Source organism: Penicillium nucicola (genome assembly GCF_028828085.1).
Source record: "Penicillium nucicola strain IBT 29836 chromosome Unknown utg000006l, whole genome shotgun sequence".
NCBI lineage: Eukaryota > Fungi > Ascomycota > Eurotiomycetes > Eurotiales > Aspergillaceae > Penicillium > Penicillium nucicola.
Window position 1 is genome coordinate 466925 of NW_026643130.1, and position 15617 is coordinate 482541.

The 15617-nt window shown below is 49.7% G+C and overlaps 7 protein-coding genes across 7 annotated transcripts; 2 read left to right on the plus strand and 5 right to left on the minus strand.

The window, feature by feature from the left end:
- Positions 1 to 168: 168 nt before the first annotated feature.
- N7511_006177 (putative CorA family metal ion transporter) lies at positions 169 to 2321 on the minus strand (the record flags this gene model as incomplete). Its single annotated transcript, XM_057128554.1, has 5 exons — positions 169 to 262; positions 315 to 368; positions 420 to 472; positions 526 to 599; positions 647 to 2321. 5 exons carry the CDS (start codon positions 2319 to 2321, stop codon positions 169 to 171), a joined length of 1950 nt encoding a protein of 649 aa, XP_056983110.1.
- Positions 2322 to 3017: 696 nt separating this feature from the next.
- On the minus strand, positions 3018 to 6496 carry N7511_006178 (DNA-directed DNA polymerase gamma MIP1; the record flags this gene model as incomplete). The annotated part of the gene is made up of 2 exons (XM_057128555.1): positions 3018 to 6265; positions 6322 to 6496. 2 exons carry the CDS (start codon positions 6494 to 6496, stop codon positions 3018 to 3020), a joined length of 3423 nt encoding a protein of 1140 aa, XP_056983111.1.
- A 657-nt stretch (positions 6497 to 7153) lies between these two features.
- N7511_006179 (uncharacterized protein) lies at positions 7154 to 7843 on the plus strand (the record flags this gene model as incomplete). Its single annotated transcript, XM_057128556.1, has 2 exons — positions 7154 to 7577; positions 7632 to 7843. The coding sequence occupies 2 exons, from the start codon at positions 7154 to 7156 to the stop codon at positions 7841 to 7843; spliced, it is 636 nt and encodes a 211-aa protein (XP_056983112.1).
- Positions 7844 to 8162: 319 nt separating this feature from the next.
- On the minus strand, positions 8163 to 9762 carry N7511_006180 (gluconeogenesis factor YvcK family protein; the record flags this gene model as incomplete). The annotated part of the gene is made up of 2 exons (XM_057128557.1): positions 8163 to 9514; positions 9567 to 9762. The coding sequence occupies 2 exons, from the start codon at positions 9760 to 9762 to the stop codon at positions 8163 to 8165; spliced, it is 1548 nt and encodes a 515-aa protein (XP_056983113.1).
- A 266-nt stretch (positions 9763 to 10028) lies between these two features.
- Positions 10029 to 10955, minus strand: N7511_006181 (SDR family NAD(P)-dependent oxidoreductase; the record flags this gene model as incomplete). Its single annotated transcript, XM_057128558.1, has 2 exons — positions 10029 to 10881; positions 10945 to 10955. The coding sequence occupies 2 exons, from the start codon at positions 10953 to 10955 to the stop codon at positions 10029 to 10031; spliced, it is 864 nt and encodes a 287-aa protein (XP_056983114.1).
- Positions 10956 to 11863: 908 nt separating this feature from the next.
- N7511_006182 (MFS transporter) lies at positions 11864 to 13485 on the plus strand (the record flags this gene model as incomplete). Its single annotated transcript, XM_057128559.1, has 5 exons — positions 11864 to 12019; positions 12071 to 12157; positions 12259 to 12388; positions 12461 to 12509; positions 12576 to 13485. The coding sequence occupies 5 exons, from the start codon at positions 11864 to 11866 to the stop codon at positions 13483 to 13485; spliced, it is 1332 nt and encodes a 443-aa protein (XP_056983115.1).
- A 379-nt stretch (positions 13486 to 13864) lies between these two features.
- On the minus strand, positions 13865 to 15382 carry N7511_006183 (uncharacterized protein; the record flags this gene model as incomplete). Its single annotated transcript, XM_057128560.1, has 7 exons — positions 13865 to 14448; positions 14501 to 14651; positions 14730 to 14829; positions 14929 to 15046; positions 15100 to 15105; positions 15169 to 15236; positions 15294 to 15382. The coding sequence occupies 7 exons, from the start codon at positions 15380 to 15382 to the stop codon at positions 13865 to 13867; spliced, it is 1116 nt and encodes a 371-aa protein (XP_056983116.1).
- Between the last annotated feature and the right edge of the window lie 235 nt (positions 15383 to 15617).

Genomic DNA, 15617 nt, shown 5'->3' on the forward strand with positions numbered 1-15617 from the left:
GACTATATCAAAAGGACAAAAAGACGCAAAATAAATACAAAACCACAAAGGTTAGTTCGGGTAAAGAGCAGAAATCTACAAACGACTCGGATATATCAAATCCATACCAACATGAAAAGAACGAACTGATCACAAAATTGCATACAGCAAGGTAGAAATAGTAACGATCTATTTCCTCTTTCTCTCCCGTCTCTGTTTGCGGGAGCTGACAATCAAACGTCTTTGAGCGAGCATAACAGCGTAACGCTGGATTTTATCACGCCTAGGATAATCATCAGTACCAAATGCTTCAAGGGGAATTGCTAGAAACTCACATGAGTAGGAAAGTTGTCACACAAACGAATGGTATAGCGATCTTCCAGAAATAGCTGTCCAGACACGTTAACGGGAGATTGCATTGGGCATGATTTGGAGCTTACCTGTCACTGTGTTCTATTCCAGCGAAATCTGTAAAGTTCATACCGAAATATCCCTGGTTCTGGTTAATATGTAACTGGGAAGCAGAATGGCACAAGGCACACGTACGGTCAAGAACGTCATGGGAAGGTATAGACAAGTGACAAGAGTCAACTGTTTCATACTCTCGTTCTGGTAGGCACCTTCGCGGGGTGTTAGGTTAATTCATCTGACAAGAAAGAGAACTCACCAATAGTGTTGAAAATGAGGTCGATCATGTTGTCAGCAGCGCGGCGCATCTGATCGTACCCTTCTACGATGGTAATACAATGATCGAGTGCATCTCCCAAGTATGTATGGCACATGGAGCTAATGGTGACACTAGTTCCACCAACGCTCTTCAAGTTTGGGGTGATGACACCGATATGTGGACGAGAATCGGCAGGCTCAGCAGGTGTACTAGCCGGACTGAGAGGGTTCCGCAAGACGCCAAACCCAGGTGTACCGATTGGCTCAGAGCGGTGATCACGGAGAGCATTCATCACTGCCACGATTGGCTGCATTGAGTTGCGTAGGACCGCAATCTCGGACGTTAAGATATACAACGACTTTGACTGGTCAATGTCAGGATCTGTGAGGACCTCTAGTTCGAGGTCGCCGATGGCGTCTTGATATGCCATTGTGACTGGAATTGCCAGATCAATCACCGCGTCGATGATGGCTTGTAGTAGCATGCTAGCATCGCACGACTGTCGAAGGATAGTCTCGGGCGAGCTAAGACGACGGACAATTGGTGCCTCAATATCGTCTGCACTCGTTTCGAAGAAGGATGTCACTGTGTTGTCTGCATGTAGGAAGATCGAAACTTGCTCCAACGTGACAGACAGGCCTTTACCGGCGAGTACGGCATGGCGTTCCATGAACTCGATTCGATCTTCATTGGGTCCACCGCGATAGCGCTGAAGACTCCTGGCTGCAGTCTGTGTCGTGGTCCCAACACTGCCAAAATGAGAAGCATGTTTCGAGGTTCGTCGCCCAATACCAGGTCGAACACTGGAACCAACCGTTGGCTTCTCCCTCTCATCTTTATGAGAGGACGCCCTGAACCGGAAAATATCTTTCAGGGCTTCCAGGATGAGACTCGTCTTCGTGGGCCTCTTTAAAGAGATCGAGCTTCTATCACTGACCACAGAGCTTTTGCGATCCTTAGACCTCCATCGACTAGCCGGGACCTCTTCTTCATCGTCAGAGTCGCTGCTTTCCTCATAAATCTTCATCAACTTCTGCAACGTCAACACGACGAAGGCATGATCCGAGTACCAATCCGCCTTCGTACGATTCGTCGTGTGAACCAGATCCTCAATTGCAAGTCGATGCAATCCCTTGTGATTTCCAAGAATCTTAATAACATCCCAGCTCAATCCATTCACATTGATCCATCGGCATTGCACCCAAGGCTCCCTCTCTCGTTCGAGAAACTGCTCCAATGTATCATTATCCAACTCGTACTGTCGCATTTCATGCTGCGAGAAGTCCACGATGGTGATCTCGCAGCGACGGTGTAGATCCGCAGGAATATTGGACGACCATTCCGAGGTATAAGCGGGTAGTGGTTTGGTCGGGTCGATACCGGGTTCGGTTCCTGGCTGCCAGTTCGGGTCATGGGCGAATCCTTCGGGGTGGTATGATCGCGCGGTGTTTCGTCGGGCTCGGCGTCTGGTGGTCTCGTTGGAATTTATTCGTGCTGCAGCGGTCGCTAAGGCCGGGAATGAACCCCCCTCTCGCTCATCTTTCGCTGTTGGAGAGACCTGGGAACTGATCGACCCGCGCCCTGTCGACCCGCGTCCTGCCTCCACATCAACGTGGTGCAGAGACTCGGATCGCATCGCACTAGGCTGCGCATAGTCTAGCTCGTGTACACTCATCCTGATCCCGTCGGGAATGAATGCGCTGGGGCAATTGTGGTGGTGTAAGGACAGGTTGTCATCGGACACGCAACGAGATGGTGTTCAACCCTTTTTCGACTGAATTATTGCTCGCGGGGAAAGTATGATCAGTGGATCAGGGCGACAAAGTATCGAAAAGGGGTAAAAAGGTGAATGCGCGTCTCATGGAGACACCACTGCCCCGAGGGAAAACATAATGGCCCGGCGGGGAAAGTGACGTCTGAGGAGTTGTGGCGATCTGCCGCGTCTGCAACTAATAAATGCTAAACACGAATAAACTGGGCAAGAGCGGCAGAGTAAGTGAAGACAGGATCAATGCAGTCTCGAGGTTAAGATGTCCGAAAGGGGTGGAGAATTGAGCCCTTTCACTACTTTATTTGGCGGGTACTACCGACTTGGCAAGATCTTGATAAGATTCATGCATGCAGCTTACTAGTATGTATTCATGTTCTTTATTGTATTGTAGCATTAACTGAACGTTAACCTAACATATAAACTTGACGTTAACTTATAGGTACATAGTTACATTGAGTTCGGAATCACATATGCATACAGTAACGCCGTCCCAATGCTGGCCTCCAATCACTCCAGATATAACAAAATGCAGGCCAAAGAAAATTATTACAGAAGAGAGTCAAAGGACATAAGAAAAAGAATAGGGTAAAAAAGAAGGTTTCAGGCTCGAGCTGTTGGTCGAGGTTTCCAGGAAGAGCGTTGGAAGCCCATCTGACTCTGTTTGTTGCCCGAGCTTGAACGAGGGGGGCTGCGGAAGTCTGGGTAGATGCCTGACTCCATATCCATTAGAACTGCCCGCTGTGGCTTTGCGGAAGTCCAATTGGACGATTTGCCATTGATTTGAGAGGTAGTGCGAGTACTGGATGTTGAGGGACGGGTGCCTGCCTGGGCTTTCTGCTTGATGATTTCACGGAGCTCCTTGTCATCTTTTGTGACCTGGGCCTTGATGAAGTCAATGTCATTCGAGGCCTGCAGAGCAGACATGACCGACTCTCGCGGGGTGTATTTGTACTTTTCGGGGGTGGGAGCTGAGTGAGGCGTGATAGATGGGTCCAAGAAGGCTTCTTGCTCTTTACCGAGAAGCTGTTCAATGTCCAATGTTTCACCGTGTGGAATCTTGTGAGGATGCGAAGGAGTAACGCAATCCATGTCAACCTCCTTTCGCAGAACATGGTCAACATCAACAGCTGAGAAATAGGCACATGACTGGGGAAGATCATCGATGCCAACTTGCTGCGAGAACATGGCGCGTGTCCAGACATTTGCAATCTGCAACGCCATCGCAGCGCGGTATCTGTCTTCATCTTTGACAAGGTATCGAATTTCATCGTGTACAGTGATAGCCAAGCGGGTTTGAATATTGAACCGTCTAATGAGATAATCCATGCCGATGATCAAGAGGTGGAGATAGTCAACGCCAGACGATTGAATAGCCCAATTAATTCGAGATGTCATGAAGCTTCCTTTGTTGATGAAGCGTCGCATCAATGCTTCAGTGATGCCAGCGCCTAAAGCAGGGGTGCGGGGGCGTTCCTGGTCCGCAAACTCCTCCAGCTTGTTGAAGACAAAGGACTCAGTGCCACCTCGCCAGAACGGAGTTTCACTGAGCATACGACGTGAAGTGCGTGTTCCTTTGGTCTCTTTATAAAGGTTTTGGGCAGTCTCCTGGGTTTGCCTTTCAGTCAAAGATGGGTTGAATTGACGAAGTAGGGTCGAGGCGAACTTGACGCCAGCGCCATAAATTCGACCGTAGTTAAAGACCTTTGCATCATTACGCGAAATGCCCAAAATTTGCGCACTTCGCGAATGCAAATCAGTTCCTGCATTCTTGGATCCTTCAAGGGTCATGAAGCCGATTGCATTTCCTCCATGAATTTGGAAGGTAGCGTCACCTACAAGACTTGCAATCCACAACTCTTGAGAGTCAACATCGGCTCCTACAAAGGAGTGACCTGGAGGTGCTTTGATCATCGCCTTCAACTCTGAACCGACACGATTTGCCTTGGCATTGCTGGCAGTCAGCCAAGTATTCTCCACCGCACGGCGAGTGATAGTTCCCATTGGGATAACCTGAGGCAAGATGAATCCAACGCGGTTGTCACTGGCGGCTTGTTTCTTGCCGTCCTTGGAGACTTGATCCTCGTAGACCACAATCTGACTCTTGATGCGGTCTCGGGCACTGATCCAGTAGGAGCAAGAAGCGTTCATGTCGAGTGCCTCTTTGGCGAGTTCGTACTGAGAAGATAGAATTCCGCGCTCGAAATATCCCATATAGCCTTTGCCTAATGGGTTAGTACATCTAGCCTGTGGACCATCTTTATGAGGAACCTTGAAGTACGTGTTCTTCCGGTCGTCTCGTAATTTGGGGTCTGTTTCTTCAGCCATATCACAGAGAACAACTGGCTGGTTTTCGTATTGTTTTAGCTGGTCACGAGGTACTCGGAAAGTCCAACCGTGCTTGTCAGACCAGACGAGAGGATAATTGTCCCATGATAACTTGAGCAAAACTGGTGCGATGCGAGTGCGCACAGTGAGGTTGATCTCTGCGGCATTCGTGGCAAAAAGATCCTTATACCATTTTGGCATTCCCGGCTTCTTTTGCCTTGCTGCGGGACGAGGAGGATCATTCTTTTTCTTTCCTTTCACCATTTTGATCTCTTGGCCTGACCAGTCCAGCTGGCGCAACCAAGGATCGTTCGAGTAAATATCTGGCTGATCTTTGCATTTCAATGCCTCGTCACATAGTTCAATCAATTTCCGTTGGACCTCATTAAGACGTGTATGATAAGTTTCTTCGGCACTGGTGAGATACTCCTTCCAGGATTGGTTGACCGGTAAAATGACAGACGACAGGTGTCTAAGGGCGCCAAAACTAACAGGATGGGGACACGTTTCGAGGAAGTTTGGAAAGACCTTTCGGTACACACGGTGTGTGATAGAAACATCGGCGGCACAATAGTCGAGAAGTTCTTCTAGTCTGAGCACAATAGCATCACGATCGAGTTCACCAAAAAGATCTCTTTGCGCTTTGTCGATGGTAACATCACAATGGAACTTGGCCACGTCTCGCAATGAGTTCACGGAGCTTCGTCCAACCCATAGCTCTTCCTCCTCTTCTCTAAGCATGTTACTTTCAAGAAGTGCTGCTAGTTCCACGGAGTTATGCTCATTTGCGATTTTGTCTCTCAAGTCCTTGTTCTTTTTATGGCGCATCCAAGTTGGTCTCTGTTGCGAACACATCCCATTTACTGCGACATGAAGAGACATCGTATCGAGGAAGAAGTTCTGAGATTGCTTCATGTCGTACTCCTCCAGGACTCGGGCCCGATCATATCCAATATTGTGGCCAACAACGATCCGGGGTTGGGTAGGGTCTCCCAGGGGTACCAGCTGAATCTCATTATTCGTCTCGCCGAGGAGCCACGGTGAGATCCACGCATACCAAGCAGTCGGGCTCACCGCGCAGGCCATGACGGCAAATGAATTTTCTTTATACATGACTTCGGTGTCGAATGTAAGCATAGATTCATTTGGCGCATCGACTGGTTCCGAAGTGCCATCCGAGTTGTATTTGGTCCATCCACTCCTTCTTTCCCATTTTCGCGGTTTGGACGGACAATTGACTGTCGCGTAAGATTTGGCATACGTTAGGTAAGGCTCTGATGAGTCCATTCCCAGTTTGTAGAAATGCTCATCTAAAGTTTGACCTTGGAGAGCGGGGAGATCGAATGCGACAGGTTTCGCGCCACTTTCTGACTTGCCGAGGAGCTCATGGCGGGCAAGGTGATCTTTTGATAAGGCGACTAGATCGGGATCGGGGATTCGACCTTTGCCCGGAAAGACTTGAGGGTGAACATAATCACTGAGTTGTTGCACTCCGATGTCATTAAATCTAGAAGAGGCCGGAACTGCACAGGATTAGCATTGCAAATCCCTTATTCAAGTTGCGCTGTGAATAACCAACCGGAGATGGATCGTCTTGGGGTGGTATCATTATTTGCGCCTGCTGAAGAATATCTGATTTGAGCTCCATGTGATTTCCATGGTTGCGCTCGAACCAGGAGTGGCAGGCGAAATCGCGAAAAAGACCTTACAGCACCCCTGGAACAAGGAGTGCAGGAAGACTTCCAAGATAACATCATCTGAATGAGTGTAATAGCATTAGGTCATGGTAGGAAGATGATCACAGCCGTGGGGCTGTACTTGAAAACAAAAGGAATGACTCGATGTGAACAATCCATATCTTCTGCCTATCGCGTATCTGTCAGGGCGTCATGCCGGTCCCGGAATAACATCCCGTCCGCTCGTGTTCACCGCCTTTATTTCGTAGAGCTTATCGTCACGTGTATTTGTGATAAGTCTATCATCTCGCCGCCACTTTCCCCTCGGTCTCCTTTGGATTTGTTCATTGTTGCTGCAGGTTCTTCAGTTCCTGGCAAGGGTTGCAAACTTCTATTGGCTCTGTGAGCATTTTGTTTCATTGTTACCAGTCTGGAGTCTTCTCACAGACCTCAAATAACCCCAAAGAACCGACTCAAAGTGGTACATCTGACGGTCTTGGCTTCATACGCTGGTGAACCTATTCAACGTTCACGTTAGGACATTTTATAATACCCAACGCTGTGATAGAGTTATCAGAGCGATTTTGATATTGCATCAGCCATGGCGAGCCACAGAGCCAACGCCACAACTTCAACAACCAACTCCGAACCTACGAACTCCATCCGCCTGACGTCGCCCATAATGCAGTCCAGCTCGTATCGCGTCAGCTCAAGTCATGCATCCTCTTCCAGAGCATGCTCTCGTCCTCTTCCCACACCCCGTCATCCAAACGTCGCCGCGATACAGATGATTCCTCCACTTCTACTCCACCGGTCTTTAAAGCCCCACGAACATCTCAACGCCGCCGTGAGATCGATCTGACCAGCGATGCCGGTATTGACTTGACTGAAGACATCGAGTCACATGTCGATTTGACCAGAGAATCCGGACCTGTCCCCCAGATCGACTTGACAGGATACTCCGGCTCGGCCCATATGTCTCAAGCGCTAGAAATGCAGCATAGAGCAGCACAGCAAGCTAAAGAAGCCGCCGCCAAAGCAGACGCAAAACTCCATAAACATCGCAAACTTCCGACTGAAGAAGGGCGGACCATCCTGACTGCCTACAAGTGCCCAGTGTGCATGGATACTCCAGAAAACGCGACGAGCACTTCATGCGGTAGGTCGATTTCGGTCCTGGAGAATAACTATTCTTTTACTAATTTCTCAATAGGTCATCTCTTTTGTCACAAATGCATAAGTGAATGCGTCAAGATGAGCGAGCAGGTCAGAATGGATGGCTCGAAGCCGAAGCCTGCCTGCCCAGTGTGCCGGAAAACGCTTACGATCAAGGTGGGAAAGAATGGAACGTCGAGCCTGGTTCTACTGAACCTGAAGTTGCTGTGCAACAAAAGGTTTTCTTCCGCAGATGTCGCTGTGGAATAGCCTTTTTTCTCATCTTTCATCATAAGCATTGTAATCGGCGCATTGGGAATGGACACGGGGATATCACATGGCATTTAGCGCAGCGAAAGCGCATTTTTTACGGGGCACCGGAGTTATGGTCATGACATTTGAGGACTACATGATGCTTTTCTGGCATCGCATTTGCCTGTACAAAGAGGCTCTCGGTCACCCTTAATTTTACATTCTTCAGCATGGTATCTAAGTTATCTTCAACCCAGATGGCCAGTAGATGATTAAGTTCCTTGTATATTATATTGTACAGTCTGATGCTCCCCAGTATATCTTTGAACATGCTGTTCTACCGGTCTCTTCGCGCAGGATCTAAAGTATTCCGTCTACCCAGCCCACCATCTAACCCACTGCGAATCATCGCATCTCCTTTCTTCCCCAAAACGACCTCAATTGCCTGAACAAGCGCCTTGGGATCATACTTCATCCCAACAACAGTTTCCTTGTCGCCCTCCTTGACCGTGATCTTCCGCCCGTACAGACGGAGTGTCTCGATACCCATATGAGTAAGCCTCTCACGGTCCACGTGAGGCGTGCCAGGCCCCTCTAGGTGCAATATGTGAGTGACATATGCAGTGTACGGAGGAGATCTGAAATGCCTAGTGGTAGGTTTGGACGAGTCGGATACAGGATCATGGGCGTGTCGCTTGAAGATATCAAGGGGACCACGGCCACGACTTTCTTCTCCAGCGCTGACAATTGCCTCGACGAAGTCAGATGCGACGAACGGACGCGACGGAGGGCCTGTTTCTCGATCTAGTGATCCGTTCAGAATTAGGATTTTGTGTCGGGCTGGGCTGGAGACTATGCTTTTGCCAACGCCACGAAGAACGATGGCTGGGATGATGGATGTGTAGAGGGAGCCGATGCTGTAGATGATGGCTTGCGAGTCGTTGATTGCTTCCAACACCCGTGGGTTGGCGGGTGGTCGGATTTCTTGGCCATAGGGGTTGATATACCAGATTCGAGTAATTCGAGCGCTGAGATCTTCATTTTCGGTTTTGCTGAATTTGATGTTCTTATTGCGGAGAGTTGCCAGTGATCCGGGCAGATGATCTTCCTCGTAGGTCATTGCATCGGAGACCTCTGAGTCTGTGTACTCAACATCGTCGCCATCGGCAAGGAGTAGACTTGGTCTCCTGGAGCCGGGTGTGTGCTGCAGAGCAGTCGTCTCGCTAGGATGGGAGATGCTGTTCTGGCCCACAATGACAGTCCCATCCGCAAGAGAGGCAGAAATATGGTGGGAAAAGTTGGAGTTGATCGCGGGAATCACGCGTACCAGATCGGAGGGCACGCCGCAGATGCTTCCCAGTAAGTAGATGGCACTCTCGAAACTGCCGCTGAATAGTCGAGCAGCGGTCAAGAACAGATTTCCCACACTTGCCGAGGTAAAGTCGAACGTCGATGATGGTGGTCGTGCCCGTTTCAATATCTCCAGATTCAACACATTAAAGAATGAACGAATCAACTCCTTTTTGGCGGGAGTGATCGCAGTCCACAGAGCAGATGTTCCGTCCACAATGGACTGCCATTCTTGAGCGGCAGCCACTGCTTCTGCGGGCAGACGATGATTAAATAAGGCCTTGACGGCTGATCTCTCTGGATTTGCTGGTGAATCCGGAATCAGTCGCACCAGTCTGCCTGTTGGGCGTTAGTATGCCCCAGTATGCTATTTCATCGTAGTCAGACTTACTTCGAACATCACCGATTCCAGGCCCTCCAAAGATTCGAATCAGCTCCGAGGAAGATCCTCCATTGTCGCTGATAGGAATGATATAGCTCAGTTGACAATTCTTGCTTTCGCGCACTGCATTGAACACATCAACCAGGTTGTTCGCCGCACTTCCTCCGGAAAGAACAACAATGCCCCTGTTGGACGTGTTGGCCATGATTAAATACCCTTTCTATGGTTCACCGTTGAGCTCTGGAGAGAATACAGGGAAAGTTGAGTCCGATGAATTTCAGACCTGTTTGGCCCGAACACCGAAAAAAAGGCCACGGTCGACTGCGCCTCCCACCTTTGTACTTCACACATGACTTGATGACACTTTTACATTCCAGAATGAAGAGTAATTGACACTTGCAGTAGATCTGCATTCACTTCTCTATACTCCACAAATATCTGCAACATGCTGAATACCCCACCAGATGCCCATCAAAGCCGAGATAATGGGGCAACACCCCCAGTCCCTGTCGAGCTCGTCAAACCCCCATCAAGGACCAAATTCTGTCCAATAACATAGCGAGACGAGTTGCTGGCCAGGAATGCCACACAATTCGCAACATCAAATGCATCCCCCATACAGCCCAGAGGCACATTATGGTCCGTAATCTTCTGATGAATCTCCCGATCCTCCGGTGAATCACTATTCCCCAGCATCTCCAGTAGAGGTGTATATATCATACCCGGAGACACAGAATTGACCCGCACCCCCTTGTTCGCGTACATTACAGCTGTTATTTTGGTAAAGTGAATGACTGCCGCCTTCGCAGTGGCATATGCAACCTGAGGCTTTCCAAGAAATCTCATACCGGCAACCGATGCATTGTTGACAATCGATCCGGAGCCTTGCCTCTCCATAATGGGCAGCACAGCCCTGCAGGCCAGATAGACTGTTTTCAGATTGAGCTGGAACTGTGCGTCCCATGCTTCCTCGGGCATGGTTGCGGGGTCACCTGTCTTTGTGAGGCCGACATTGTTGATGAGGATATCGATGCGGCCGTATTCTGTGACCACGGCATCCACGACTCGCTTGATGTCGACCGCGTTGGTAGCGTCGAGTTGGTGGGTCTTGCAGAATCCGCCATCCGCTTGGATGCGATGGGCTGTCCGTTTCGCTGCTTCGAGGTTCAAGTCGCAGGCGATGATTCGGGCCCCGGAGGAACTTAGGGTCTTCGCGATTGCGGCTCCGTTTCCCCAGACCTTGGAGTTGGGATCACCGGATTGACCTGCTCCGATCACGAGAGCTACCTGGTCTTTTAGATCGGGGTAGAAGGCTGGTTTCTGTCTGTGTAGGTGATAGGTTAGATCTCTCTTGTATTTATATCTAAATGGGAGATGTTCATCTTACCGTTGAGCCATTGTCGATATTGGCCAGTTGATCTAGTCGGTAGTGAATTGGCAGTTACTCAAAGCAACTTGTCTGAACCTCAATACTTCTGAGCCACTCACAGCTGTTGCGGGGGATGATTGGGATTATGTTGGTCGGAAATTCTCCGCTTATGCTGGCAATCACTCTAGTATTGCGACATGGGCTAGTATCGAGTGAGGGGGTATGATTCACAACTCACTTCCTGATAGGAGACATACCAATTGAATGACTCGTGGCAAATCCCCGAGACTTTGTCAAGAATTGTTCTGTTTTCGTGCGGAGAGAAAGCCGATATCTACTAGTACTGTATACATTTTAACCTGGGGCGATCAGACTGCAACCGAACGACAGCACTACTGCCCTCCGCACCGGATTTAGATTTCAATTGGCTGGCCTCTATTTATCGACAAGGATGCTCCAAGTCTAATGAGTGAGCTCACTCGAGGACTGAGCAGGATCCGGGGAGTTTATACATAGCTCCGGAGAGGAAAAGCCATGATCTACACATCTACAAATTGGACCATAGGAGTTACGTGTGAACTGGATATTCTATCGACTTCATACTACAATGAAACATCCCTGGGAATGACTATAGTACACGCGTATTGCTGTGGAATGTTTGATATTTCATGATCACAAACACGCGTGGTCTGTAAATCAACACTCACCCCGGTAGTCCCTTTGTATAGCTCCATCTCGACTGCAGAACCCCCGCTCTACATATCCCCCCAGACCTCTGGAGACATAAGTCTCGATTTCCCCATATTCCGGATTATCCCATGTGGGACATGGCACTTGCTCGTCTTGAGTTGCGGGGAACTATTATATACTCCTCTCGTTACTGGGTTGGGTTTATGTGCCATCTCAGTCACAGACTCCTCTCTGATCAAAAGCCACCATGTCTCATTCCATTGAAGAAGATAAAGCGCAAGCTATTCACTCAGACAATGGCAACCTCATCTGTGTTGATGCAGAAGCCGAGAAGAAGCTTGTGTGGAAGATCGATCTCTATTTAATGCCCTCCGTCTTCGTTCTTTACCTCTTTTCATACGTGGTACGCTATTCTATATCCAAAGATCCTCATCACTATACTGAATCTGACTAGGACCGATCAAATATCGGTCTTGCCAAAATTGCCGGCATGGAAGAAGACCTGAAACTAACATCTGATCAATATTATACTGCTGTCATAGTATGGGTGATTGGCTATACCACGGCAGCAGTACCATCCAAGTTAGGCTATCATCTTCTTTTCAATCCAGATTCCTATACTGATAATCGTTTCTAACGTAGCATGATACTATCTCGCACTCGGCCATCGATTTTCATTCCGATCATCACATTCGGATGGGGTACTGTCGCAGCGCTAATTGGAATAGTCCGACACCAAAGCCAACTGATAGCCCTCAGGTTCCTTCTGGGGGTATTTGAGGCAGGATTTAGTGTCAGTTTGCTACGAACAAATGGAATCTCATCCACACACTGACCTCCCCAGAGCCAGCCGTAATCTTCCTGATCTCAACATGGTACCGAAAAAATGAACAGTACGCTACATTTACATGCCAACTTCAATCCAATCCAATCTCCCAAACTAACTCTAACCCAAACAGATCGAAACGCTTCATCATCTTCCTCTCAGCAGGCATCCTCTCCGGAGCCTTCGGCAGCATAGTCTCGGGCGCAATAACCTCAACTCTAGACGGAATCCACAATATCCGCGGCTGGCGCTGGCTCTTCATAGTCGAAGGCGCAGCAACAGCAGGCATGAGTCTCATAGCCCACTGGACACTCCTCGACTTCCCCAACAGCAGCAGGGGACTCACACCAGACGAGCAAAAGCTAGCCCAACACCGCCTAATCGAAGACGGAATCGCCAACGAAGAAACAACAGACCCAGCAGCCCATCAAACCACCCCAATCCTCCAAACCCTTCTCAAAGCCCTATCCGACTGGCGAGCCTGGATCCTTACACCGGCATACATGAGCATCCTCGGCGCCCTAGCAATCTCCTACTTCTACCCAACCCTCATAGCCGGCATGGGCTACACATCCACAACAGCGCAATACATGACCGCACCACTGTACCTAGTCTCGCTCGTGATCGCCATCCCAGTATGCTACCTCGCAGACCGGAACCCGAACCGCCGTGGCATCTTCCTAGTGACTAACCTTCTTGTTGGAATGATATTCTTCGCCCTAACGGCCGCCATCGCAGATTACACTGCACGCTATGTCTTCCTCTGCTTTATCAACGTGACCATCTGGACGGGCAATGCGCTTGCATTGTCCTTTGCGACGACTGCGTTGGCGGCGGTCGATCGAGATGTTAGGGCGGTTATGCTGGCTTGGATGAATGGTGTTGCGGCACTGGCGCAGTTGTACGGGAGTGCGCTGTTTCCGGCTGGAGATTCGCCGGGGTATGTGGTTGGGTTTTCGGTTTTTGCGGGGACTTTTGCGGTGGGCGCGGTGCTTTATGGGGTTGCTGATGTTTTGATGAGGAGATTTCCTTATAAAGTGTAGGGGAAGGTTGGGTGGGCTGTAGTGTAGTAGTATATACAGTGGGGACTGACGATCTGACAGGTGATACGTCTATTGCTTAGGCATATCGTTTTCCATGCCTCGTGCTTGGCTTTGGTTCTACCGGCGCGGACTGTGCTGATCCAATTGGCAATTTCATTCAACCGTTTATTATAACCTATAACCCCCTGGAAACCCCCATCATCTATACCCCTAACTTTACATGTGCTGTCCTGTCCAGACAAGACACGCTCTTTATCAAAATTTAACATAAGCATCGAACCAATCATTCGAGCTCGAATTCGTGAAACAATAAATGCCCCATGGGATGTTCTCCGCAAGGACCAAATTCCCATGCATTGCTTCAGCTGCTGCGTTCAGCTTAGTTGGTTACCGGAGCAACGGAGGCAGGGCTGCCGCTGTAGAGAACGAGCAGAACGATGAAGCAAACACCACCAATAGCGATACCCTTGGTGGCGGCGGGGTTGCTGCGGTTGTACTCGCCAACCTGGAGACGCACGTCGGTGGCAAGGGTCTGAATCTTCTCACCACCGAGCTTGTAGTAGCAGAGACCAGCGAGGGCAATGGAGTAACCGAAGAACTGCTGGCCAGTGACGGGGTCGCGGAAGATGAGCATGGAGGCGCAGACGAGGAGGATATCCTTGAGGACACCGGCCATGGTGAGGACGACGGCGGAGGTCTTGCCGATGAGCAGGACGACGGAGGCGTTGAGGAGGAACGCAACCAGTGCGTTGGCAACGAGTGTGCCGATTCCGATGCCGTAGATGTCGCCCATGGTCAGACGGGGAGCCTCAGCGAAGAGGGTAACGACACCGTTGGTGATGGCGCAAGCGGGGGCGTAGTAGTACAGGGAAACAAGAGGGTCCATCTTGAACTCGGCAGAGCTGAGGAGACGCTGAACCATGACGAGACGGAGGGCCTCGAAGATGATACCGGCAACCTGGACTGTGTGATTGTTAGAAGTGATTTGGGAGTCTGGGACTCGGAAATGACGTACTCAAGAAACCAAACATGTCGAACTTGATCTCGCCGAGGGAGGCGATCACAACACCAACGACAATGAAGGACACATTGCCGAGGGTCTTCATGCTGGTAGGGGCAATACCGAAAGCCCAGGTGGCCAGGAGAGTAGCGACAGCGTTGGTGGCCTGTGAATTGTGTAAGTCGAGTCCGAAATTCGAGGCGGTGGTTCGAATTGAGGAAACCAATCCTGGGGTTGTACGCACCTTGAGCATCTGGATGAAGGAAACACTCAGGTAGAGGTAGGCCAAGTTACCGCAAATCAGACTCAAACTGAACATGACACCAATGGGGACAATGGCACGCCTGTAGACACAGCCACATATTAGCCATCAATTCAAGAACGGTACAAGAACGAGTCGCAGCTCTAGTGCAATGCGCTCTTGTATTCACAGGATTGCTCACGTGTAGGTAGCCGGGTTCATGGGAACCTTGTGGCGCGAGTCCAGGATGGTGGTGAAACGGGCGAGAATCTGGGTCATCGCCGTGGCAAACACCATGTGCCATGTTGTCAAGAACAAGGCTGTTATGTAGGTTAGATGGCGATTCGATCGCAGAGAATCAGAAGGGACTCACGGAAGTCTAAAAAAAACACGATTTGTTAGCTGGCGTTCGACGCGACTGCAGAGAGATAGGGAAACATACTGAACTTGGCACTGGACAGAACCCACTTGTTAAACAAGATGACGCTGGAACTCAGCGCAATCCAAAGGCTAGAATTGGAGTGTCAGTCACGTCCACCCGTTTGCCACGGGGAAGGAATTACGCACGCGATGTAGAACGCCGGGTGGAGGCCCTTGTCCTGGGGAGCAGGGTTTCCACCCTCGAGCTTGCGCTCATCTGAACGACTGGCGGCCATGGTGAAAATGGAAAACAGTATAAAAGAATGACTGTGGGTGAGAAGAGAGTTGAAGAAGGGAAGTCAGGGGAAAGGCCAGGATTTATGGATCGGCAGTTCACACCCGCCCTTCAGTGCTTAAACTCCAATCACATCGCAACTTCAACGGGTGTGGCCCCCTTAAGATTACACGTAACCCAAGTTTCAGGGTACAGATCGTGTCAGAGATTTTTATTCTATCCCTGTCGATCAGCAC